The sequence below is a fragment of the Saccostrea echinata genome, unplaced genomic scaffold (assembly GCF_033153115.1).
Source record: "Saccostrea echinata isolate AGI-Se365-2 ecotype Australia unplaced genomic scaffold, CSIRO_AGI_Sech_v1 ptg000001l, whole genome shotgun sequence".
In the NCBI taxonomy this organism is placed as follows: domain Eukaryota; kingdom Metazoa; phylum Mollusca; class Bivalvia; order Ostreida; family Ostreidae; genus Saccostrea; species Saccostrea echinata.
The window spans coordinates 3,393,132-3,421,124 of NW_026889750.1; the positions used below are offsets into that span (position 1 = coordinate 3,393,132).

Consider the following 27,993-nt stretch of genomic DNA (forward strand, 5'->3'; position numbering starts at 1 on the left):
TTCTATTTAGAATCATTTACCGTATAAATAGAGAAACTGGGCACTTTGTTGGAAAGCCCACCCAGCCACCCCTCCCCAACTTCCTTCCCTAACCGCTTTTGATTTTTTTTTACCACATTGAAGGCGTTTAAGGAACTGCCCCATGTCTTATATCATGCAAAATAGTGTACAGGAGTATTTTTTTTATCATATTCGAATTCGATCATCATGTCCGTTTGTAACTTTAGTTTTGATTTAGGTTCACACCGTCGCATTTCCAGATTCTGGTTGTTTATATTGTTACTGTAAAAATGGGAAAGAAAGATATCATAAAGCCTCAAATTGGCATCACTTTAAAGGAGCTGCATGAAATTTACCTTCCATAGAATTCAAAGAAGCACGCTGTGTGGCAAAGTCACAATTGATCACTCACTTTTTACAAAGTGCTCAGTTTCTCTATTTATATGGTAAATGACTCTGAATATAATCCGAGCACAAGACAATGGAATTTGGAAGGGGTTGTAAGTTTCTTCTCTTTTTTAAGTACACTGAAATACGATTTTTTAAAAGTCTCTTTTTATGTACACTGAAATACGATTTGTTTTTTTAAAACTGCGAATTTCAGCAGTTTCCATTTTTATTATAATCAGTATATTTAGAGAGACATAGAAAAACACACAATACACAAAATGCACAATTCTGAAACCAAGCCCCCCCCATGGTCAGTGCTATGAGTAACGGGTATTTTACAAATATTCTTGACATGCAAAATCTACTTGTAAGAAGTTCTACTTGGGACAGATTTTATTTAAGATTCTTCAATTAGCCTATTGAACGGGAAGTACCTCCACCCGCGTTCGGAACCCCTTTATAGAAACGAATGTAGGAAATACATTCTGTACGTATGTCATTATAACTTGCAAAAAAAATCTAGCATGTATGTTTGATCCACCCCCTTCTTAGAAGATTGCAAAATTATTTAGAGGAAATTAGAGTGATGGGCCTTTTTGATATTCCTCCGAGGTAAAAAAAAAATGGAACTACTTTCTTTCAATGATAAATACCACATCCTCCGAATTCTTATACTTTAGCTTTGAATTGCTTTATTTTAATGTGTCATTGGTTTTGCCCATGAGATTTTGTTTAAATAAACACAATTAATAAAGATTCAACAGACGATTACCCCGAATTCTTTATATATTCGTTGAAGTATTTGCCAATGGACCTATATTTTGAGGCGTAGAAATACAATGCAGTTCTAGTATAAATAACGGGGTTGCCGATTTGCTATTAGTTGTCATACGGACAACGAAATCTCTGAGATCCACGATAGTATAATGTTTGATATTTTCCAAACTATATTTAGAAGCGACATATATAGGACTGCAGATTATGTCAATGAAAGGTATTACAAGTATGATAGTGGGCCAAGTGCAGGGTGACAGTTTTAATATTAGCTCAGATGAAATTATTTTCCATACTACGTCGGACTCGGCCTCCGTTTTAAGGGAAAATGGTAGCCCCCGTGAATGTCAACAAAGAAAAGACACTCGTGTGGAGCCCCTGGGGATAGAAAACAATAGTGAGGCACTCGAAGGGAGCGAGTCGGACAACCATTGTGATTCAGCAGAGAAAAAGAAAAGGAGGAGACGGCTGAAGGGTGGAAAACATCACCGAAAGTGGAAGCCGTACGAAAAATTGAGCTGGAATGAGCGCCGTGAATTGGAAGAGAGGGAAACGCAGCGAGCAAACCAGAAACGTGAGGAGGCGTTTGCAAGTGGCCACCCGGTAGCGCCTTATAATACAACCCAGTTTCTAATGGAAGATCACGGAAAGGCGGATCCAAATATTGATGATGGATTACTCAATCGAAATAATTCTCGGGAATCGATCGACGGGAGCGGATCCACGAGTGACTCGTCGGAAGAAATGTATTCAGAGGAGGAAGAATTTTTGGAGAAAGAATTTGAGGAGACCTACGATAATATGCACGCAGAGAGATTGCAGAAAATGAGCAAGGACGAATTAATTAAGGATTACATCGAGATGGAGACTAAATTGGACAGACTGCAGAGGCGATTGGAGCGACGCAATAGACGCAACAATGATACAGCTGACGAAAGTTCCGGTTCATTGAGCAGCGGCGGCGAGGAGTTTGTTGATATGGACGTGGTGCGAAAACTAGAGGCGGAACAAGAAAAACTCAAAAAGGAAAATGAACATTTAAAAAAAGAAATGTTAAAAATGACGAAGAAATCCAGCTGATAGCTCTAACAATTTTTTACAATTTTTTTAGGAATCAATTTGAAGGCGAGTTTAAGCATATTATTATATTTTATAAAAATGGAAAACGGCATAAAGATAATATTATTAAATGCATTTTTAAAAAAAATTGGGTGGGATTTTTTTCCCTTGAAGATTTAACTTTAAAGATATTTTACTACAGTTTGATCGATGCTATACATGTTTGTCTTTCCTCGCACTACAGGATGCAGGAAGAGATCTAGTGATCAAATTCTGGTTTTAGAAAGGGAATCGGGGGATAGTAATTATGGTAATTATAAAAGGTTTTTAAAATAAATGAATTAAGAAAAAAGATCTCTTTCTGTCTGAAGATGTTAAGAATTTTGCATTGAAAAGGGAAAGAGTGGATTTAGTCACTTCAATGTGCAGCAAATATGTGCCATTTACTTTGTGTTCATGAAATCATGGCATTATTATTTTTTCTTCAAATTCATATATTTTTTATGATTTTTTTTATTGGAAAAAAAAATTACAAAATAAGAAAAAAATTATCAAATTGATCTCATAACTTTTTAGTTCATGAAAATATTAGGTTATTTTTAAATGTTTTTGTTATATTATTATACACTTATTGTTGATATCTATTAAAGCACAATATTTGTGAAAACATGGTGTACCACAATGTCTTTCCTTTTTCAATAACATTTATGCATTAAATGTTTAATCATGTATTCTGTAAAAGTTGTGTTGATTGTATGCTTGGTATAAAAGAGGAAGGGGTGAGAATTTTGTCTAGCCTCTCTAGATGCATCTACAGTACACTGTCAATAATAAGTTGCATTGAAAATAAAAAAAAAATATTTCAATGCGCTTGTAATAAAACGACAAAATTTTTTGCAATGTATAAAAACTTCCTTAGCAGCTGTCTCCTGAAATGTCACCTGTTTGGGTCAATGGCCATTGTTATGCAAAGACTTGCATAGTCATCAATGGCAGAATTTTTAAAGGATTTCTTTACAGCTGATGAATGAATGAATGTGTACATGTGTTTCAATTTTTGACATTTTGGTCTTCATCTGAGAACCAAAGTACAAAAATCAGTTAATAAAGTCCCATTTTACAGGTATGCAGAGGAATTTTAGTGCTTGTGACTATCACATCTAAATGATAAAAATTTAACATTGTGAAATGTGGGACCAAGTAAGTACTGTCAAATTTGTCAAAAATGTTCAAATGTGGTGCATTAAATGAAACTGTATTTTCCTAGAGTTAGGAATAGTGTAGACTCATTTTACATGTATCTGGGCATTTAAGAAATATTTTGTATTTCTTGATATAAAATGTTGAAAGGTTATGTTTTAATAAAAAGGAACATGAAATCCTGTCATTGTTTGTTTCCTAAAATGCCTGACTGGAAAAAAAAAAAATAACCAGTTAGCAAGAAAGACTGTCTTCAAAGTATATGTACTAACTTCATTAACTCAGGTGTTTACATCTTAATGGTAAGATGTGAAGAGTAGCATTTGGAGAAGGAATAGCAATTACAGATCAGAAAGCATAAGGACTTCTAAACCACTGATGGACAGTGGAGTACTGAAAGTAATTAGTTTGCCACTGCCCCCTTCTCCCCCCCCCCCCCCCCCCCAAAAAAAACCCATAAGCTCTACTGGGTTTACTGATACTTGTTAATAGAGGAGAACCTTAACCTTTATCTTTTAAATATACAGAATCAGATATTCTGATGTTTTTTTCTAAACTTGGTACAAGTTTTGGAGTGGACTGCCAAAAATTCATATTTTAACATTTAATAGCCATAGCAACACCATAAAATTCTTAACCAGTAAAGAGAACTATGTACCCTGGTAACTTTGGTATAGTCTTTGAAATGAAAAAAAAAAAGATACAATATGGAATAACCTACTTTGTATGGCAGGTTTTATTAAAATTAGGACCTAAGCTGTAGGAAGAGTAGCATTTTGAAAGAATGTAACTTCTGTTTTACCAGTAGTAACCATGGCAACAGTATTCTTGGTGTAGTCTACTTGTGTACCAATTTTGGTTTTGAAACTGGATCAAAACTAGAAGGTGTAGCATTTTAAAAAGATGTTTACAGATGAAATGACACCTATAGTCTGGTCTTTGACCAGTAGACTTATAAAGTTATGAAATACTGCACTGTTTTAGATGATGTATAACTCAGCGATTTCATGAAGTATATGGAATGCTGGCAGTTGGTCCTTGGGCGACCTTTAAAATGTTTTGCTGAAAAGGACCATAAAATATTAACAATGTTGCAATGAAATACTGCATTTTGATCTTTAAAAAAATATATATTACTAGTCTATTCCAAGAGTTATGGGATATAGCTAAAGAATGATTCACCTTAAATTCCTACAAGTTGGCTCTCTTCAGAACAAGAAATGTTCAATGATTCAATGTTTGTGCAATAGATGCCTCTTACTTGTGTAGCCATGACCTACTTGAAGTTTAAGATGCTTGTAAAATAATATAAATAGTCAAACTTGGCGCTTGCATTTCTCAAGAAAATTGCAGGGCCTTGTATTAAATTACTTCCCTACAAGTACAGTGTACATTGTATATGTGATGCACAGTGTGGAGTATTCCGATAATTACATGTACTTTTAACTGCACATTTTTTTTCCATAAAAAAACTTTTCTTAAACAAGGTATCGGTCTGCATTCAATGACAAATCTTTCATGAATCAATTTGTCTGCACACTGATTAAGCTGTTTTTAGCTCTCGTCTGTTATCATCTTATGCAATAGTTAAATGTTTGTAGACAATACTCCTTCCACAATTTTAACCCAATTTCAGTGATACTTGATGCACAAGTAGACTTTTCAAAGATACAAATAAAGTTCTGCATATCCATATTTGATTGCTATGAAAAGTGAGGCCCATGTGTGATCCTTCTGTTGAATTCTTTTAAAATGGTTCTTGTACAGTTTTGTCCGATTTCAATAATACCTGGTACACAGGTAGATTATACCAAGATGCATAAAATTTGTGCATCTGTTTTGAATTTTTATAAAAGGTTAGGCATGCAATGTACTAAAAAGAGGCCCAATTAAGGGCCTTAATAACAGTTACCAGCAGGAGAAAATACAACCCTGTAAGGGATTCATAGAATGGGAAAGGATAATAAAATAATGCTAAGAAAACAGAAACAAGTGGAGCGCTAGCACATGGGTCAGTGATCATGGGTGTTGGGCAATTACCCAAAGGTCGCTGGTTCAAGTCCCACCATGGGCACTTGTATGTTGTGTCCTTAGACAAGGCACTTTAATCTGCATTGTCTCAATTCACCCAGCTGAAATGGGTATACCGGCTACGCTGGGATGTAACAGGCGATTGACCGGTGTCCCATCCAGGGGGAGTCAATGACTCTCATCCACTTAGCACCACAGAAACTGGGTACATTAGCTCCCAGCCTTAGGAGCCTCATGGCTTGGAGAACGATTTTTTAAACAGAAACAAGAGAAATAAGCTCATCAGGGATAATCAAAATAGTTAGGTAGGTAATCTGCAACAACTCTGTAATTTGCCTGCATATGAAAGTGCTATCTACACTCCCATCACTATCACCAAACATAAGAAGACAACAGTGCTTTAGATTAAAACATAACTTCTCTTAAATTTGACGAAAAATTCCCATAAATGATCATGATAGAGCCTCGCCCAAACTACAGAACCCCAGTCTCAGGGGCCATAAATTTTACAATTTTGGAAGAAACACCCTCGCTCATGATATCTATATTTTATATGCACTTAAGATTTTCAGCCTCATCAGAAGAATTTTAAAGAAACAATGCATTTTCATCATATGATGTAAAGAGCCCCATCCTAACAACACAACCCCAACCCTGGTTTCATGAATTTCAAAATTTTGGTAGAGGGCTCAGTGCTTAACAATCATGCCAACAGTTTGACTGCTTGGTTCCAGGAGTAAAAAAGATTTTTAAAGATTGCATTAAGGACCCTCTATACACTGATGAAAAATGTTTTTTGGACTTTGAGAAAATTATATAGCGTAAAGGAGGATATTTTGAAATTAACTAATTCATTTTTGATATAAGGGAGCGTGCCTTTTTTATCCAGAAAAAAATCTTCAAAGATAATGAAGTAATTATAGAAAAAATTTTCTTTTGCTTACTAAAATGGAGAAAATACATGCAAATAAAGTTTTCAACTACTCTATCTTGGTCTAATATAATGTTTAGAAAACTTGGATTTATTTTTAATTGTGTTATGCCGTGCAGATTACAATATATTCTATTTCTATATCAAATGATGGGTCAGTCTAACTACACAAAAGTACCCTGAAATTAGGGTGGAGTGTGGAGAGGGTCCTTAATTTTGAATATTTTAGCCCTACTCCTCAAGTCGGGGGGGGGGGGGGGGGGGGGGGGCAGGGACCATGAAATTCACAATTTCTCCTTTACTCATAGATGCTATTGCCAAAATTGGTTGAAAATGGTTCAGCAGTTCCAGTCATCAGAAGCTGAAAATGTTCAAATGTTAACGAACAAAGCATGGCGGACAAACCCCAATAGCAATAGGTCACCTGAAGACTCGAGTGACCTAAAAATCAAAATTTCTCAAATATTCTTTCGAATTGCTACTCCTAGCTCATAAGTTTCATTTTCACTTATATGTACATCAGGTCACTAAAGTTTCTGCTGAAATTGGTCACAGTGGACTTAATGTGTAATAAAGACATAAAATAGCAATCCATATTTTTCCAGCAGATAAAAGAGAAAATGTTATTCCATGGAATTATGACCCTATGGAATGGGAAAAAACTAAGTTTACAGTACATAAATCTATAAATTTATATATAGGTTTTTAAATTTTCAAGGTGTTCCAATGAGTTGCCGCTTAAAGTAGAATGTGTGAAAATTTTCACCAGATGGGACATACGAAGGTGAGCAAACTTGAATATGCATGAAGTAAAAGCGAGCACAACCTGATGATGTGTACCGGTAGTTTTGTTGTTTGAGCTTACGATGATTTTGAAGTCATTTTAAATAGTTTTTGAAAAAACTGGATGTACTGTGGACAAAAAGCAACAATTTTAACACTAAATTTATGTATACATTTAATTGCACATACATATGACTATTAAGTGTTTATGCTCTGAAAATAAATGCATGCATATTTAATCTGTTACCCAAGATTATTCATGTGGGGAGAGCTAGTAGCTAACTAAAACAGAGATGTGTTCCTGATGCTCATGATAAAAATGAACTTGAAAAGACAAACTGTAGATTTTTGCAAATTCAGAATCTTTAAGCTATATATAGATATAAGAAGATTTTGCACATTCCATGTATATTTCATATATGCAGTAAAACATCTTTATTGTGAAAACAGGTATTGTGAATTAGTGCTTATTACAAACTTATATTTTTCACTGAGTATTTGGGGAAAAAAAGCTTGAATATAACAATTTATTTCAAAATAAAGCCATTTTAGCTTCCTGGCAATTCGCTAATACTGTGTTTTTCCTTTTTTTGTTGTTCTAGGATTGATAGTCTGAAAGTTTTACATGTCACCATCTAATGAAAGTTTAGAACTACTGTAGGAAGCTTACTTATTTTATCAGGTTCATATATTGGCACCTTTGATGCTATTCTTAATCCTATACCACCAAAAAACTGATATAGGAATTCATCATTTCACAAAATAGTTCCTAACTTACATGTACAGTCAAACCTTGTTATCCTGAACTCAATAGGGCCAAGAAAAAACTTTAAGATATCCGAGGATTCAAGATATCCAGGGTAAAATACTTAAAAGAATAAGGGGATGGGACCTCCAAATCACTTCAACATATCCATGGTATTCGAGATTTCAGTGTTCGAGATACTGAAGTTTAACTGTATGTTTTCACCAAAACTGGAATACACTAACAATAATACACATATAGCATCAGTTATATTGAAGTAATTTGGTACTTAAATTATCACTGTAACTGGAATACACTATAAATATATGCAGTGTCAATTACATTGAAATAATTTGGTACAAGTAGGAAATTCAGGTCTTCCAAGCATTTCTTCAAAATCTTAAAGGGCTGCCATTTTACATATCTTGAGTTAATACTGCTGTTAAATGAATTTTTCATTAAAAACTATAGTCTTCTAATAAATTTCAGGGTATAAAATTTTAATGAAGCTTTAAGTCATTAGAAATCATTACAGACACCAGTTATAACAGAAAATTTTAAATATCCTGCATGCAAATCTTCAATTTCCAAACTGCACAGATTGATATTTGTACTTAGTACATATACTACGGAAATCACAGCAATCATGGTAAACCAAGCAATATTCTAAAAGGGAAAAAAATGAAAATGTACTTTGTGTAAAAAGGAAAATGTATTTTGAGTCAAATACAATTGTACATAAAGTCCATAAAAAGTAAATCAATATTTTTTTTCTTGTGCTGTTGAAATAACATACATTTCTGTATAATCTTCTAACAGAAATTTATTATTCTCAACAGTGTTATCTGACAGTGATTCTGACAATAATTTTTCAAAGGTATTGAAGGAATTTAAAAAAAAAAAAGGTTTCTTAAGTGCATTTCAAATGTGCATAAACTTTTGTAAATGTAACAGTTCTTTTCTTCTGAATTTACATCTTTTAAAGGTTCGTCAGTGCATATCAATACATTTACATGCCAAATATGGAGAAAAATTACAATAACTTTCAATTACTCAACAGAAGCATGATTGGATGATTGAAATCATATTGTTTCCTAACACCAGGTTTCAGGCTCTGAATTAACATTATACACATACATCAAAATGTAAAACATTTATTGTAGTTTCGACCATGACATGTACATATTGTTGGGTATGCATGTAAATTTTAATTGTTATCTTCCAGTACTACATGTAATAAGATATGATTACATTGCAGAGATACAGTGCTTATCCCTCAATACATGATATTTAACATTACTATTGAAAAAAATTCATCCAGCAGAAATTCTTTCCTACAACTCATTTACACATACTGGTGTCATCTCTCTCAGTTTGCAAAATGAAGTTTGAAAGTCATTTACATGTACATGTATATAACACATGTGTTTCATTTCCAAATCTGCAGTAAAATTCTGCCACTTCTACTGATTGTAAAACAAAACTTAGCAAACTAACGAGAGACATGTTCAACTGTGAAACTAATTCTGAATTCACTCGACTCAAAATCACTGAAACTGCTTGACACATCAAACAACAGGTCTTTTTCATTGGATTCACAGTATCATAATCATGTTATTATGACATAAAAAAATCAAATAATCACAATATACAAATAATTGAAAATAGTATCACATTGGTCTAATTAAACACCAAAAAGAGAAGCATAATATGACTTAATCTTTCTTTTCCCAGAAAAATCTTTTTTTGTCTTGCTTCAATTCTTTAAATATGAGAATATGTCTAAACTATCCACTTATAATAGTTGTCTATCTCCATTGGTTTTGTTGTGGATATGGTTGATTTCCACCAGGATAGCCTTGCTGTGGATATTGTTGTTGTGGATAGCCCTGGCCTGGATACTGTTGTGGATAGCCTTGTTGAGGATACCCCTGTGTGGGGTATCCAGAGGGCTGGGAATATGTATAAGGATTGTATGGGTTGAAGCCCGAGGGCATGGCTGGCATAGGCATCCCCTGGTACCCTCCTCCGGCCTGAGGGTAAGGAGCATTACCCCATGATTGCTGACCTACAAAATCAAGAAATCGTTCATAAAAAAAGTAACTTTAAACACAAAATAAAAATATTTCTTAATTTATCTCATAAGGGGACATTTTGTTTGTTGACCCCATTTTAAAAACTGTGTCAATGTATTATACTAAAAATATGTGTAAAATAAAAACTCCATTCTGATCTACAAAGAGCAACTTATTTTTTTTTAATGCTATATTGTATCAAGGATAAGTTGCTAAGAAATCACCAATGAAAAACACACAATGACGATGCACTACTACAAGCTCATTTTACTGATAAAGTACATGTACTTTCCAATACTATCATACAATATCTTCCTGTTCCCTATCATGTAGAGATGTGCTTTACGTAAATGAGAGGCTTTAAATGGAGATCCTGCTGCATACTTACCTGGCCCTGCATAGTTTTGTGAGGAAGGCTGGGCAGGGGGTGGAGCAGAAGGATGATTGGCTATTGACGAGAAAAAAAGGAAGAAAGCGATCAATCATATGTTGTCATTATACGGGTATAAACAGTGTGGTTATTATTGTACAGAATACACAGCGAAGCAGTCTCAAAGCATATTTAATTTTTAAGTTTATTGTTATACATGTATATAAAATATTATTACGCTAAACAATTTTCATGTTTTTTTTCTCAAATACATATCATATATCTAAAATAATCATATATTCACAATATCTGTCATCATAATTGAAGTTCTGTATAGAGACAGAAATATAACTATATGAGTTGCTATTTTAGAATATTTGGAAAGTCCTAAATTGAAAAAAAAAATTGAATTCAAATCTCTTTATTATTTATAATTACTATATCAAAGTATTGAATATGTTTAAAAATTGACTTGAAAATGTGCACCATTCAAAAATTACGATTAGCATACAACAAAAACAATAATAAAAGGAAGTTTTATAGGTCATGTATGTGACATACATATAGTATGTACAAGTATATACAAATCACGTTTTCTTTCAACTGTAATTGTATAAAAACTTCCTGCTAGTTTATAAAGAACCTGGTTTTAACTTCCTACTGCTTGGAACATGGATATGAAACAAAATGTTGGTATCTACTAGCAATCTACAGCACATTTCCCCCCCTCCTTTTCATAAGTTCAGATTTTAATTTTACAAGGTTATTCAGTCTTCTCCTTCAAGAGAAAATGTAAACACAGCCAAGTCATTGATATTTGAATGTCAAGTCCTCAGCAATTCAAATACAGGAAAATACTAAATGTTAATTTTCAGCCTTTCATGCTTGTTTCAAAAAGTCTACATACCGTAATTATCTGAAATAACCTTCAATTAACATTTTACTGACATCTTAAAAATGCTTATACATACATATATACCCCCTTAAATTATTTTTCAAGTAAAAAAAATACCTGTATATATTAAGTAGTTATTATCTAATTATCATATCTGTATGAAATTTAATAAATTTCAAAGATACTGATGAAACAATATTTTCAAAATATTGAATACAGCAGAAAACCTGCCAACCCTTGACCCCAAAATCAAAAGGATCATAACATATTCATTTCTCAACTTGTGTATAAAGTTTGATGACTACATGTAACTAGACAATTTTTAAGATATTAATTTGTAGGGATTTGATGGACTAAACCACAGGTACTTGTTTCTTTAATAAAATTTTACCCCTATAATATACTAATACTATGGGGGTAAACTTCTATTACAGAAACAAGTGTCTGTGGATTTAAAACCTTTAACCTTTGGTCTAAAATCAATAGGCCAGGGTCATTTATATACCATATAGACATCCTCTATATAGCAAAGAATTTTAATTCAAAGATAATAGCTGATCAATATTCAATGTGGATATAGAATATAAATATGTGTCCTTTGATCTTTTGGTGTTTGATCATAATCAAGACATTGTTCCTCAAGATATGTGGGTGAGAAATCATTTGATGTGGGTAAACATGTAGCAGAAAAACCTCACAATCTTTTATCTTTTTTGATCTGAAAATCTGCTTATTATAGCTAATCCATGTATAAAGTTTGATGCAATCTAAAAAAAACATTTCTCAGGATATAACTGTCAGAGATATAGCAGAAAACCACTTGACCTTTGACCTAAAAATCAACAGCTTCTCCTAAAGGGGACATGGACATGTAAAGCATCATCAGCTGTTATAGAGTATGAAATATACTGCTTTTTTATCACACAATGCTCATATTAAATATATGCAAATATATGTGATACTCGGTTTGGAGTATACCAGTACTATATAACAGGGTTATTTTTTCCCCTTATCACACTTGAAACTATCAGACATGAGTTGACTTAAAAAGAGATAACTCTGCCTCATTTAAATTCGCCCCATTTTGAATTCATCCATTGAAGACGAGGGTTTCAAGGGTGAAAATTTCCCTGTATAAAGTATTTTTTCTATTTCATTCCTTTTCACATGTAAATTTCAAATTCATCACTGTTTAATTCTTATCATTTCTAAATGGCTGAATACATGAAAGTTTTCATTAAGAAAATTGTACTTGTTATATGGTTCAAGTACAAGTAAGTTACTTATTTTGTATACTTATGGAATTAATGTTAATCTTGCAAGAAATTTAACAATAATGCAATACTTGGAGAATGTTAATACAGTCAAACCTCGTTATCCCGAACTCGATGGGACCGAGATAAAACTTCAAGATATCTGAGGATTCGAGATATAGAGGGTAAAATACTTAAAAGAATAAGTAGCTGGGACTTCTAAATCACTTCGACATATCCATGATATCTGAGATATCAGTGTTCGAGATACCGAAGTTCAACTGTATTTTAAAGGAAATATGAAAGACAAAAGCTTTACAGACATACAGTGTAGGATGATAAAGTGCTGACTGGATAGTGCCTTGGTATATATATTAGTACATTTGAGGACTCTATACTAGTACCTTCTGTTCTACTTGTATTAGTAGTGCTAGTAGTTGTGCCACTTGTTTGTCCTATAACAAGGATTGTACTCCATAAAATAGCCAAACGTTTCCTTATTTAAACGTGATGATGAAATTATCAAAGCAATAAAATCTTCATGTTCTAACATTCATAAATTAGCAAGGGACATTAAAAAATAAACACCTTTATATTCAACTGATTGGAAAATAACCTTTAAATGATTTAAATGTCGGTATATTTACAGCGTATTTGAGTTTACCGCTTGAGATACAAATGAACTATGGATGCATGTTCAAGCAACATGCTGGGATGTACAAGTACATATATTTCATGACCAATTCAAGCCTGAAATCACAATGCTGCTACTATAACTCAAAATTACATTAGTTAATCAATCCACTTAGAATAGTGACCCATGCACATTTAACCACTGTGAAGGACAGTAATTAAGATATTTACCAGACATATATTGTGGAGGGGGGCCTCCAGGGTAGGAGTAACCACCTACAGGAGGCCCTGATGGGGCACTAGAGTATGAAGGAGGCCCTGACTGTGTATTTGGTTGCCCACTCTGAGTACTGGAGGAGGAGGGAGAAGGCCCTGGAGAAGCAGAAGAGAACTGGGGTGGTGGCGGTCGAGCAGGTGGTGCCCGACTCTGTGTGGTAGCTACAACAACCCACAGGTCAAAATGTAAAACAAACTAAAAACCATAGAACCTGAATTAGCAATGAAGTGCACAACAAAAAATGAAAATCAGTGCAAAAAAAAAATGTGTTGCTAACTGAAGAGCATTTGTTTCCCAGCATGATAGAGCTGGAGCAAATTCAGGACAAGATAATTAAAAAATATCATTATATACCTTGAATTACTTTTTTAATGTCTCCAATAAATTCACATAATTTATAAAAATAAATTTGCTTGTACTAGTAAGTTGTGCATGAAATACCACGACATTTCATTTTAAAGAAAGTGCTCTTCAATTAACAATCAGAAGTCAAGATGAAAACTATTTTTAAAAAAATCTTGAAATTTTATATACAAAAATGAACACGGCAAATATTCCAGCCAAGATTGGGAATAATGTTGTACGACCATACCTGATGGACTCTGGTAGCTGGGTGGTGGAGGTGTAGGTCCAGTTGGCTGACTGGCAATTGATTTTTGCAGATCAGACATCAACTCATCTTTCTCTGTCTTTCGCGCAAAACAGAAGTCAGAAATTTTGTTCTGTAGACGGACTAGTAGGGGTGTCAAATCATTGTAGAACTGAAAATAAAATAATCATACCAGATATGATCCACGTTTTCCAATTGTTTCAAAGAAAAAATAACAAATGGATAACAAACCTGTTTTTTTCTCATTCATGACTTGATTACAATCAAACCTTATCTCAAACTCCATGGTACTGAGAAAAAAACTTCAAGATACATGTATCTGAAGATTCAAGATATCAAGGGTAAAATACTTAAGGAATATGTTGTTGGGACTTCCAAATTACTTTAATATATCCATGGTATTCCAGACACTGGTTTTTGAGATACCGAAGCTCAGCTGTACATTCATTGTATTTTATATTTTACATTATTTATTTATAATTTTATATTCATTATATTCATTATATCTGGCATTGATAAGCTCTCAGATTAATGCCCTAATGTTCATACTCAGAAAAGTTATGTAGATACATCTATCTTCCTAACTACTTTGAACTAAGTCTTGCAATCTAAATTTTTGAGCACCAATGCTTTCCAGGATTTTTCTTTTCTCATCAATATTACAAAAGTGACAAAATGATCCCCCCTGCTTTTTCTTTAACATTAGAATAGTACCAGCATGATGTGTACAATACACACCTTTGTTCCCTCTTCTAAGTTGCTTTTCAGCTCCATAAACATATCAAACCCAGCAGCGAGGTCCTTCAGCATTGCCTCCCTTTGTGCTCCACTTTGATCAGAGGCCTTGGCTTGACAAAACTCCATGTTTGCTGGCTGCATGGAAAATTTCTCTTTTTTAAATTTTTTTTTAAAGCATTTCATTACTTTCACATAAAATAACATTTCAATGGTAAATGTCATGTGCTTGGTAGTTATGAAACAAGAGTTAGGATAAGTAATGGCAATGTTGCCCAAGAAAAGCTAAATGCATCAAATATGGTACACATTTACATAAACATCGCACTGGTATAAACTTATATTATCAATTCAAGGCTGTTAAATTTAACAAGACTGAAGAGTCGAAGAATAACATACTCACATATAATTTTAAGTAATTTTTTAAAGAATTCAAACAATTCAAACCATAATATTATCTAACTAATGTGATGGATTAAATCTTTTATTCTGAAAACTGTACCTGAACTTGGGCCATAACAGAATCTTGTTTTCGAAGACTCTCATTGACTTGTTCCCTTAGAGGTCCGTAAATTCTGTCTAGCTCACTCATTGATAACATTTCCTCATTTATTGCACCCTCTGAGGCCAGTGCTGAGAAAAACTTGCTAGCTGTAGAAGACATCAGAATATATATAAGATGGAGAAAAAAATTACAACTTAAAATGCATGTTGATAGAGGCTCATTGATATATTTGACAGCTTCTTTCTATATTCATGTTAAAAAAATTCCACACCAAAATTTTATGGAAATAAAATAGTATATGGATATTATAACATTCTTCTACACTCAGAATAGGGGGAGGTACATGTAAGATAATAAGTAGGTACATTTCAGAAAATCAATCTATCACATATACTTTTTCTTTACTTACTCATGTCAAACTTGGCCTCTTTCAATTCATTTTCTATGGCTTCTCTCTCGGCTTTAATGGTTTCTACATCGTCCATGAGTTTACGCAGTTTCTGAACCACCCCAGTACTCTCTGAAGCATGAGCACCACCTCCAGACGGTAGAGCTTTATCTATTTCTGCCTAAAAAAAAGCAAAACAAATGGTGTTTTTTCTCACTGCTATATAAAAAATGCTATTCTATTGTGACTTCCTGACACAAATAATACCCCAAAAGGACAGTTTTTGCAAAGTAAACATGTACTAATTAGTACACATTTATTTCCAATAAGCTATCTGTAGCAACCACAGTTACACTGAATCTAAGGAAAAGAATTTAATTCTGAAAACTATTGCACACATATACAACTAAAAATTGTTGTACAGTGTATTGGCTGCATTTTTTTGAACAGAAAAGACCAGTGATACAAGTACATGTAACAAAAACAAGATGTGTTTGTGAAACACTGATGCCTCCGTATGGCATCTTATGGCGAAGGTTAAAGTTTCTCAAATGCAAGTCAAAATCCAGGCCAAAAGATAAAAAATGTTAAATTTGAAAGCCCCAGCTGCAACTGTTCAAAAGTTATGGCAAAGTTTTTTAAAAGTAAGTAAAACTTCAAGGTCAAGGTCAAAGTTGTTGGTATCCAAAGGAAGGTCTTGTCACAAGGATTACATATGTAAAGTATGAAAGCCCTAGCAACAACCATTCAAAAGTTATGGCCAAGGTTAAAGTTTTCTGAAAGTACGTCAAACTCCTATGTCAAGGTCAAAGGGTCAAAGTGGTTGGTATCCAAAGGAAAGTCTTGTCACAAGGATTACATATGTGAAGTATGAAAGCCCTAGCTCTAACCGTTCAAAAGTTATGGCCAAGGTTAAAGTTTTTCAAAAGTAGGTCAAATTCCTAGGTCAAGGTCAAAGGGTCAAAGAGGTTGATATCCAGAGGAAGATCTTGTCACAAGGAATACACATGTGACTTTTGAAACCCCAAGCACCAACTGTTCAAAAGTTATGGCCAAGGTTAAAGTTTTTCAAAAGTAGGTCAAACTCCAAGGTCAAGGTCAAAGGGTCAAAGTTGTTGATATCCAAAGAAAGGTCTTGTTACAAGGATTACATATGTGAAGTATGAAAGCCCTAGCTCCAACCGTTCAAAAGTTATGGCCAAGGTTAAAGTTTTTTAGAAGTAGGTCAAACTCTAAGGTCAAGGTCAAAAGGTCAAAGTTGTTGGTATTCAAAGGAAGGCCTTGTCACAAAGAATACACATGTGAAGTTTAAAACCCCAAGCACCAACTGTTCAGAAGTTATGGCCAAGGTTAAAGTCTCATAAAATTTTGCAAAAGTGGGTCAAACTCCAAGGTCAAGGTCAAAAGGTCAAATATGATGGTACCCAAAGAAAGGTCTTGTCACAAGGAATACACATGTGAAATATGAAAGTTATAGCTCCAACCAATCAAAAGCTATGGGCAAGGTTAAAGTTGACAACAGACAGCCAGACAAACAGACAAACAGATAAACAAACAGACAAACAGATAAACAGACAAACAGATAAACAGACAAACAGACAGACAGGACAAAAACAATATACCCCCGGGATCTTTCGATCAGGGGGCATAATAATATGGGTATACATGCATCTTTATGTATGACCCATCCTCCTTTATAGCCATCAACATATATATGTATATCAAAATATCAAAACACTGAATTAACACTGAACAAAAATGGAAAGCAACATAAACTTAAATGCAGCTCTCCCCACTCACTGGTGATTTTGACAGCAGTTCTATGGCCTGTTTATGTTTTTGGTATTTTTCCTTTACTATGCGGTCAGCATTTATTGCCGTGTCCAGTATCTGTTTATACTTCATGCTCTCGTCTCTCATGGGTTGGGTCAGTTTGTCCGAGGGCGTACGCGTCCACCTCTCCTTAAACTGTTCTCTCAGCTGTTTATCTGATGCTTCCTCCTCTTCTAGCATTCTAATTGACTGAAATGAAAATTCATTTATACAATTGTTCACACCTCATTTATGAAACCTAGCTACTGTAGAACAAATGTTCATTTTTAAGATGTGTAATTCCTATGCATCTGGTCAAGATATATATGTTCAAGTACTAGACTTTCCTCTGGGTTTTTTTTTTTTTTTTTTTTTTTTGAAAGAAAAACTATCTTAGTAACAAGGAAAAGAAATGTGGTGCATTCCTTTATTATTCAAGAAATGAAATGCTGGTTAGCACATCAATTTCATATATATTTTCTTTAATAAACCAAAATGAAATGCATTTCCTTTTATAATTTTTGGAATGGAAGGCCAGTTAACATATAACATTTTAAATACATGTGTTTCTGTCTGGCTAATCCATTCTGATGTATGCCAGAACTTTTAATTTCCCCAAGAACCCCCTAATCATACAGAAAGTTTTACCTCATTAAGGATTTCTCTATTCCTCTGTAGTAGTTCTGGTAATTCATTCATTAGTTTATCTAAGTATTGTATTCCTCCTATATCCTTAATCTGCTGGGCTTTCTCTATAACAGACTGGGGGACCTTCTTTCCAGATAAATCCTCCAAAGCTGCAGGCAGGTTCAAAGAGGCTAATATACTGAAATGGAAATACAACAAATACCAGTTTTTTGTGAAAAGGTAAAAAAAAAAAAAAATTATGCTCTGATACATAAAAAATTAAACCTTTTAATACTGACATTTTTACTTCCCAATATCTAAACTTCTTTTTGACAAATATATATATTCATCATTTTTTATGCCATTTTACTTTAATCTATTGCGAGTGAGCAATCAAAGGGAGGAAACTCTAAATAATATCTGTACCTGTTCATAAGCTGAGTCTGTTCTCGTAATCTACCAATCTCAGTATTCATTATCTGTGTCTTCCTGTTTTCAAAAGCTGTGAGTGCTTCATAAACTGGTATTGGAACAAGCTTTTCAAACAAATCTGTAATAAATGAAATAATGAATTACCTTCAGTCTGAGCAATTTCACTAAAAAATAAAGTGCATCGCCACAGCACATGTTACACCCATCAGATATTGTTCAATTATCATAAACAGATTAGAGTGCAAGGGAGAAAATTATGTCAACCTTGGGACAAAGATTTCAATGATTTTTCTATTCTTACGTTTGATGTACCTCTCCTATAGTGTAGTAATCAATCAGAACAGAAAATACATCATATATTTCTCATCTGGTTGTGTTAAGAGTTTTACAAATGCCCATCTGCAGTTCTGTTAATTGTCTTTTTCAGAATAATGAACAATGCTACAACCTAATAGAGCATCAAAACACTGATCATTCTTTTAATTCTTAGACTGTTAAACTGTCATTTTAGTGAGACAAGACACTCTGCAATTTCTTGTTGAGATATAAAAATTAAAATAAAAAATATTATATTATTCATAATCAAATGAATTTGAATAACTTTTGAAAGTAACGAATAGCCAATATTGAATGAGAACTATTTTAATTAGACAAATGCTATCAACTGCAAATTAAGAGGCCAGATTCTTCTACCCAGTCCCAAGAGGTATAGATAACTTGCTTGATCAGAGACACTTTACCAGAAATCTTCTTGCACTAAACTCACTAATCTCTAACTTGACAGAAGCAACTTTGAAACACTGAGAAGTGGAATTTCTCTTGTTATATTTAAATTTTACTGTATTCTTTACCATGAAAATTATGTCTATTTTCTTTATATACTATTTTTAATAAGGTTACTGCAATACTTTTACACCTGTTGGGATTGTGTAACTTAAAAACATAGCTTTTTTAAAATTTCATCTTAATTTAAGGTCACAGTGACTTACTTACTTAAAGTAAGATGTGATACATGTACACTTTCTACCTAAGATGCATCAATTGACCAAGTTTGATGAATCTAGGCCTAATAGTTTTCCAGTTATGAGCCATATTATTTTTGCCATATTTGGCCATATCATCTTATGAAAATCACAGCGACCTATTTTAAATGTGCAACACTCCTTCTACCCAACATGTATCAGCTGACAAAGTTTGATTATTCTAGGCTTCATAGTATTTTAGTTATAAACAAGACACGAAAAAGCTACCAGACAGACTAGATCACAATACCATAATACGTCCAGTCTTACGACAGGTATATAAAAAGACATTTTTTCCTTGAAATCCTGTGGTTTCTGTCTTAGTTATTTAATCAGTAAACCGGAAAATATCCTAAATAGTACTCTATATCTTATCAAAAACTTTTGCAATAAAATGGGTGCTTATTTTGTTCAGGAAAAAAAAATAATCTTGAATCAATCAAATCTGAATATTACCATGATTACTAGGAAAATAAATATGACCAAAGAATGGTTTCCTGTTTATAAACCATGTAAATGATCAAGCACCACTTTAGATAACTGAAGCCCCTCTAAGGCTTAAGCAATTATTTTGACAAATAGACTTGAAAGATGATTCATATAAAAATTGTAACACTTTCCAATATATACACTCTTTACTGTGACAGAAGCTTTAGCTGATAAAAATTTAAGAAACAAATACCGACCTGTAAAGCCTTCACTCATTGGCTTGTTAGGGAAAGGTGCCGGTTTGGCAATAGCAGCTTTGCCAATAGTAGGAAGGTTCTTCAGATCAGGAATTTTGTCATGGTAAATGAAATCGTTGTCCTTCTTGGCTGCCTGCAGCTCCCTCTGGACACGGCCCTGTTCTGTTTTGAAGGCAAAGGCTGCACCTCCCCTGCTCTGGGCAGCTGTCAGAAGCTCATTGGCTTTCTAAAATGTACAAACAAAATTCTACAATAAAATTGTCACCACATTAAGAAATCACAAATCAAATTCTTTTTAAATGATTATTTACCAAACGTTCAACTTACACAAGAAGGTCAAATCATAGGTAAAACACAGGTAAACAAAGATTACCTTCAGGGATATAAGCTACAGGTACAGTATATGTATAAGGGGGCAATGTTGCAGACTTAGTGAATATTCATTCATTAATTTCATCATTAAAGATTAATGTTCATTGTTGCACATAAAAAAACCCCATCCAAATTAAGACTAGAACATTTAAGCGAGACCCTTATTTACTATAAAGCATCTTTAGGTGCCTCAAATGCATTCAGTTATGATTCAGTTATGCCTGATAGTTCCTTGAGAATGGATATGGATATACTTAAAAATATTAACTTAGGACCCTGAAATCAAAGCAAATGCACAAAATGTACATGTATACAATCTTCTACAGCGATACAATTTGCATATTGTGTTATACTGGTGCATCGTTACACCCTTATTTGTTAACATTAATAAATGAAAAACTGAATTATATCATTTTCAAATGGTCAAGGATAGAAAATTTGACTGTGTGGATAGAATCTGTGAGAATGACAACATAGAGACTTCATTTCTGATAGCAATGTACCTCAAAAATCATAATTTATATAATTCACTTTTTTTGTTGACCTACATGTACATTACACATTTTGCTTCCATACCTACACATAACTGTCAAAATGACTTCAAATTTTCTAAGAGCTAAGATAGGGCAAAATACTTCACTATGACAAAATCATTTATCATGTGTGAACATTCTAACACAATCAGCTGCTAAAATGCTGGTAGTTGAAGTACCTGTAAGCGGGCGATTTGTTCACCATAAGACTTGCTCTGTTGTGCCACACAGCTTTGGTAGAACTCAGCCATCCCATGAAAGCCAGCTTGTTTGCAAGCCACCAATGGAACCCAATCCTGTGTATTTATATACCGATATGTATTGAGCTTACAGAACATTTACAATTAAATGTCTGTTTTAATATAATTTTTTCGATAACTTTGTCAAGATTTGAAAAATTAAAAAAAATAATTTAAGTCAATATACATGTACATGTATACAATTTAAATGGATACAATGGGCAGAAAGTAATAAAGTGTTCTAAAATGCAAAAATTGTATGTTTTTCATGTTTATACCTCTCTAATACACAGAAATATACATGTAACATCTATCTAAATATTATATAAATAGTGCACGTTTTTGAGGGTAACAGTTGAAATTGACACCCCAAGGAAAACTATTGTCAACCGACGCGTCAGCGGAGGTTGACAATGGTTTTCCGAGGGGTGTCTATTTCAACTGTTACCCTCAAAAACGTGCACTATTTATTTTATTATACTGAATGTCTTATTGATTTCGGATGTCATAAAAAAATTCGGAGATCGTCGAAAGCTTTCAAACTCCCCGCTTCTATTTTTCTCAATAGGAAAGCTTCGTAAAAGATTTACCAACCTCTTTATTATTTGTTTGCTACTCAAAAAGTCCTTTATCACCTAAAGTTTGCACTCGCAAGGATGTTTCGTCTGTCGTTTGTCTTTTTCAAGTAAGCTACATCAGACGCAAGCTTTTATTGACGTCGTTTATTCGGCTTCTTTCAAACCCACAACCGACGTTTTGAGAATTCTACGGTGAACCGTACGCGCATGATTTGAACGCATGTGATATTTTTGTAATGTTACCCGTTGTCAAGTGTGTTGCTAACGCTGAGGGTAATATTACGGATTGTTAAATGAGTCTAAACCAATCAGATTTTAGTATTTAACATGAAAGTATAATAAACTCTTTTATTATGATAATAACCTTTGGCCAGAGTTCTTTGAGGGAGGCAAGCTGCATCAGCTTCATGGCATCACTGTAGAGATCTGAACACTGGTAAGCTATTTTAGCTACCATGGCCTCCTTCATCCTGTCTGTAAGGGATGAAAAGTTCAAATGATAACAAGTTCAAATTATTTGTTTAAATCTACATTATCCTCTCTGTGTGCAGGGTTGAAATGTATTTTCTTTTCAGCATGATCCAGTATATTATAACTTCAATTATAAATGTTTGAGCTTCAAGGACCTTGAAGTCACTTCAGTATCTTGCACAAAATTCTGTTATTAATTCAATATGCTCTCTCAACAGATGTAACCTTCTTGTCACATGCAAGTTTTTTTTATATATTAAAAGAATTTACATTTCCATCTTGACTAGTACATGTACTTACAACTCACATACTTGGAGAACAATAAAAATTTTAATTGTACAAATCTAAATTTCCTCCATTTTAGCTTATTACCTTTATAATTTTATTCATTTTTTTTTTTTTTTTTTTTTTTTTACAATGCTGTGTAATACTCAAATCAGTGTACCAGCAGCAGCTTTTCTGTAAATGGCCTCTTGAGCCTGAGCCACTATGAGTGCACTCAGGGCATTGAGTGTGTCAGGACTCAGGTCAGGGGTTGGTTCTTGTTGGACATGTGAAAGTACAATGTCTTTGAGATGTCCAAAAATTCCTGAAGCCATCTGTCATAATAACATTTGTAAATAAACACAAATTCTTATGTAACATAATTCTGTTGTTATGACAATTCTGACTTTTTTCTTTTATACAAACAGAATTAGGCTTAGACTTTCTCCTCTAAAAAAATTATTTGGGTATAATTTTCTAAAACTATGGTACATAAATTTCAATATGAAGATGCTGGATTTTGATGGATCACCTGGAAATATTTGGCGGAGGTTTTGAGTCCTTCATCGCTATCATGGTTCTGGACCTCAGCAATCTGACTCTGCAGTGCTGCAATGTTAAAAAGCATGCACACCTTCTCATAAGCACCAGACGCAATACCTGAAAAGATAAAACAACCATTGTACTGGCGTGCAGATAATCAAAACAGGAAGTATCAAGTATTGATTAAATATGATGATTATTACATAAAGTGATAACGAAAGTAAACAATGACATGTAATGCTGATCAGTTTCCATAATTGTCCTCATTCAGAAATACAATGTAGAATTTTTATTACAAACCCAAGATCTGTTTTCCACCAAATAAAGATTCCTTATCAAAGGCATTTCTCCATTTGAAATTCACTCGAATCTGGGAACAATCAAAATGTACAATAAATACAGTGAGTTTGTCATTTTAAAAAAATCTTAATTCTTATTAAGTATGTGTAATGAAGAACATTTTTATCAGAATTGTTTCAGATATAAAATTCAGCATAAATTTCATGTCAGCAGAATTACAGGTGGTGAATATATCATATGACTAATCAATAATGCATGCATAGAGCTTTATGCTGCAGATTTTTTTCTTTCCAAGCAAACTGACACAGCTGATTGTAAAATGAAAGACTTTTTGTGAAAAAAAAAAATTCTAATTTCCATGAATCTAATCAAATCATTGGATAAAATGGCTCTTCACTGATCTCATAATTCAGTTTATCAGTGTTAAATTCTTTGTTTAAAGCGACAGTACGGCTGCAAAATGTATGCTTTTTCATTCAAATTTACCAAATATGTCATTAAGAAATAAGGTATAAAGTTTATGTAAGCAGTTTGAGAAACAGAAATATTCTCTACTCAAACAAAATTAACGTAATTAGAATCTGCCGGAAAATCAAGGGTCGTACGAACTTGAGCAATCTTAGATCTGTTTATTTGTACCACGTGAATTCTAAAACGGCACGTGCCTACACTGTAGAGTTTACAATTATAATGAATATTAGGTAAAAGCAATTTTCAAAAACAAATTATCATAACTTTCTGATATAATAATCTAAAATAATAATCATGAAGATTTTAGTCTGCATTCAGGCGAATTTAACAGAATTAAAAGTACAAATGTTGACGTTTTGTGTATTGGGGTCCGAGAAAGGAAAAACCAACTAATCATACGTTATCGCGGCAAATGTCAAACAAAATATTTTTCTGCACAGTTAAAAAAAATTAGCATTTCAAATGGCAACAATGTTTATAAGTCAAAGGTGTATTTTTATGTTGAGTTTACACTATTTTTTTTTCTTTGAAAGCGATGGAAAAATGAGAAATGATAACAAGTATCAACAAACCTGTCGAATAGAACCTTCGAGAGCCCTGCGTGAGTGTCGCCGAGTTCCCGTTTCTTCCTTATCCAGCGATTATATTAATCCCCAAACTAAATTTTAGTCAGGAAAGTTGCTTTTTCAAGTTCTATTTTCAGTTTCTTTTTATTTTTGGTTGACTTTGTCAATGTAGCAGGCAGGGCTCCCACTGGAGCGAAAATATTTTTCGCCACTTTTCGCGATGAAAAGAATCGCATTCTTACATCTCATCGTGACAATTGTGTATGCTAAACACTCCACTAATAGCACTATTTCACTTTGTTTATATCACTGGCATTGTTTTAAAATAGTACTAAAATTTAAAACAATATCCACTTACAAACCTTATATAGGAATTATTTCTACAATTCTACATTTATACAATTAAATTGATACTGATATTAGCCAACTTTTGACAATAGATGTCCTCTTGTTCATAACATGTTTTTAGCCCTGGGAGGGGGGTTACATGCTTAGTAAAGATATATGACATTTTTTTAAAATGAAAAAATTGATAAAATAAGTGAAAAGTTTAATTATATCAACAATTCTTGGCTTAATTAATTTAACCTGTTAACAACTTCAACACTGCATGGGTGTATGCATGTAAATTTATATAATTGAAAATAATAGATATTCAGCGTAATTGACAAAAGTATTGTTTTGTTTCCAAGCCAGTATCTCTTTCACTCTTTGTCAGTTTATGGTATAATGAACACACTATTTTGACTTTAATCAGGTAAAATTAGCAGCCATGCTCTGCAGTTTTCGTCATGTTTTCCTACTTTCGGTTTTAAAAAACAATCTATATAGATCCAGATTTTATTGATTAAAATCTTTTATTAACTAACTTCATCTCCCCAAAACACTTTGTCTTTCCTTGTTTAATCCATCTTATATTATTTCAAGTAATTTAATTTGTATCCCCTTACTGCTCCAGGCTAAAGTTACCTAGTCATCTGTGTGCGTTCAAGCGAGACGTGATTTCCTACATGTACATTGTTTTGTAAGTTTCATGGAGTTTTCACACCCTGAATTCACACGTCTGCTTGCATTAAATAAACAAAGGGGCTAGTCTGTATACATTGAATAAACAAAGGAGATAGCCAGGAGTACACACACTTTTGTATGGTATATCCCCCCCCCCCCAAAAAAAATCATTTTCGCCACTTTTGAATTTCTTTTCGCCACTTTTGGAAAAAATTCGCAATTGGCGCAAATGGCGAATCACAGCTCGAGCCCTGGTAGCAGGCCTACCGGGATTCCCTCTCTAACCATGCTGTTTTGTTTATGAAAACTACGCAGGCGTGCATAGCATGGAATGTGGAACCCCGAACACGTTGCTATGTATATATTTACATCCCATAAATAACTATTAATTTTAATGAAATAATCCAAATTATTTAATTGTAAAAGTTGTAATTTTCTGAAAGTTTATACTTTTATGAGTTGTAAAAAAAATACCAAATCTTGTCGGAAAATTTTATGTAGTCAGTTTTTTGATGAGGTGCGCCGTACTGTCACTTTAAATTTCTTTGAAATCATTACCTGATTTTCTGCTATGGGTAGCTTGTTCTCTATTGCACACAGTTGGTCATAATACCTGTTTCAAATAAACCAAAAATTTAGTCTTGAAATAAGTAAAACTGAATCAACTAATTATCATATATTTTGATGATTAAGACATTTGTCTAATATTTTTTTTTTTTGCCAGCTTTTATTAATCTGCACTTCATGGAATCTATTTTGTGAAAGTTGGCATTATTGATACACTGAATCAGAGGGCGGTACTTTTACAAAAATAGGAGCTACCTTGTGGAAGGGATTCTAATTAATAAATATGTTTTATTATGTATCAAATTTTTCTCTAATGAATATTTTGGCCAGTACAATCATGATTTCAACCGGGTAAAAGTGCCGGGTACCGGCATATTTTGAAAGGCGTGCTGAATTTCTACATTTTTATATATATAGTTATATATTCTGTAAGAAGTCCAACTTAGTAAATCTAATTTAACTAAGCTAAGGAATAGTGCTTTGTATAAATTGAAGTTATGGTAATGTTTTTTTTGTATCCTTTGCTATATTAATCACAGTTCATCACTTTTTTCTATCACACAAAGTTGATTTTGTTTATTCTTCCTTCCTTTTTCTAAAATAAAGAATGTCTTAAGACAGTTAATGCACTGCATATATAATAAGAAAGGAGAAAAATGCGATGGACCAGACTGGGATTCCAACCCGGGCCTTGTCTGTTGCACTTCTCTCCATTTCCTGTTACATTTGGTGCCATGCCCTGGGAAGTGACAGGTAAAAGACCTGCCAGGGAAGAGCCTGGATTCATGTCTTTGGGTGCAAAGACCTTTAAGGAGGGAGGAATGTGGCAGTCAGATGGGTTCGATCACCATTGGCCAGATAGCTCAGTTGGTAGTGCACCTGACCCGAGATTCAGGGGGGCCCAGGTTTAAATCCTGGTCTGGTTTGTCACATTTTTCTCCTCTCTACTTACAGATAATATTGCAATAGGGAAACCAAAGAAAAAATTTAAGTGCTCTGAAGCAGCTGAGCTATTTCAACAATGGTGGCTAATAATTCTCCTGTTAATTTAATGAACATAAAAGCAAAAGGCTGCATGTTGGAACAAATGTCTGATGATTGCTCCAATGGCCATGACATTTTGGTCTATTAAAAACTTCATATTCATATGTAGTTCATATTTAATTTCAAACAATTTATCAGATGATAAAAAAATAGGTTCATCCAAAGACATAATTTACATGTATGCCGAGCATCCATCTATAATATACAGAACTACATTATGAAAAGAAAATTTTGACAGAAATGATGAATGAACAACCATTACTGAGTCCCATATTTTTACAGGTCTTTCTTCACCCATCATTTCACTTATAATGTTATTTTGTAGATAATGTAGACCTGGGTTACAAAGCACCATCCTCAGGGACATGTGACTCATTAATTGCGAAACAGTAAAAATATCATTTATACACTGTGTATATAGACATCTCTATAGCTATATACTATACTGTGAAAACGATGCATAATAAATTTTCAATTAACATAACAATATACATCTTTTATTTCTTAAATACAATACCCTGTTCTTGTTTTACTTATATCATGATAAAAAAAAATTACGAGAAAGACACACAAACCGGTACAGGACTTCTAATGCTGATTCATGTTTGTCAACAGATTTGGCGATCATTAAATTCCTCAATTTGCTGAACTCATTGATTGCATGATTATAATCGTCTGGTTCCACCTGTGTAAAGGTATTTTGGATGAAACTTCTCAATGGTTTTGTCAGTTCAACTTCCTGAGTTTGTTTCAGAGGAACTGCAAGGAACGTCGCCATCTTGGTAAATAATGTTTGGTCACATG

General features: G+C 33.4%; 2 protein-coding genes across 6 annotated transcripts; one reads left to right on the plus strand and one right to left on the minus strand.

The window, feature by feature from the left end:
* Positions 1 to 1,264: 1,264 nt before the first annotated feature.
* LOC133183156 (protein HEXIM1-like) lies at positions 1,265 to 3,605 on the plus strand. Its single transcript, XM_061318111.1, has one exon. The coding sequence runs from the start codon at positions 1,372 to 1,374 to the stop codon at positions 2,242 to 2,244; it is 873 nt and encodes a 290-aa protein (XP_061174095.1). The 5' UTR covers positions 1,265 to 1,371; the 3' UTR covers positions 2,245 to 3,605.
* Positions 3,606 to 8,392: 4,787 nt separating this feature from the next.
* Positions 8,393 to 27,992, minus strand: LOC133183166 (programmed cell death 6-interacting protein-like). 5 transcript variants are annotated; one of them, XM_061318121.1, is made up of 19 exons: positions 27,765 to 27,992; positions 26,137 to 26,191; positions 23,534 to 23,603; positions 23,223 to 23,350; positions 22,872 to 23,025; positions 22,320 to 22,429; positions 21,318 to 21,434; positions 20,234 to 20,459; positions 18,520 to 18,643; positions 18,115 to 18,292; positions 17,455 to 17,676; positions 15,676 to 15,835; positions 15,264 to 15,412; positions 14,765 to 14,899; positions 14,009 to 14,177; positions 13,371 to 13,577; positions 12,911 to 12,961; positions 10,377 to 10,436; positions 8,393 to 9,981 (listed from the first exon to the last, which is right to left on the minus strand). In XM_061318121.1, exons 1-19 carry the CDS (start codon positions 27,965 to 27,967, stop codon positions 9,722 to 9,724), a joined length of 2,778 nt encoding a protein of 925 aa, XP_061174105.1. In that variant the 5' UTR covers positions 27,968 to 27,992; the 3' UTR covers positions 8,393 to 9,721. The 5 variants fall into 5 exon arrangements, with proteins under 5 accessions (XP_061174105.1, XP_061174118.1, XP_061174111.1 ...); XM_061318134.1 differs by lacking the exon at positions 10,377 to 10,436; XM_061318127.1 differs by lacking the exon at positions 12,911 to 12,961 and having other exon boundaries at positions 27,765 to 27,991.
* Position 27,993: the final 1 nt, after the last annotated feature.

Bases quoted from the DNA above. Each gene is read 5' to 3' on its own strand.
- LOC133183156 (XM_061318111.1), top strand. From the start codon at position 1,372: ATGTCAATGAAAGGTATTACAAGTATGATAGTGGGCCAAGTGCAGGGT.
- LOC133183166 (XM_061318121.1), bottom strand. From the start codon at position 27,967: ATGGCGACGTTCCTTGCAGTTCCTCTGAAACAAACTCAGGAAGTTGAA. The intron at 22,430-22,871 runs GTACACTGATTT...CATCCCTTACAG, and splicing joins TTACAGAAAAGCTGCTGCTG to ACAGGATGAAGGAGGCCATG. The intron at 18,293-18,519 runs GTACAGATATTA...TTTCCATTTCAG, and splicing joins CAGACTCAGCTTATGAACAG to TATATTAGCCTCTTTGAACC.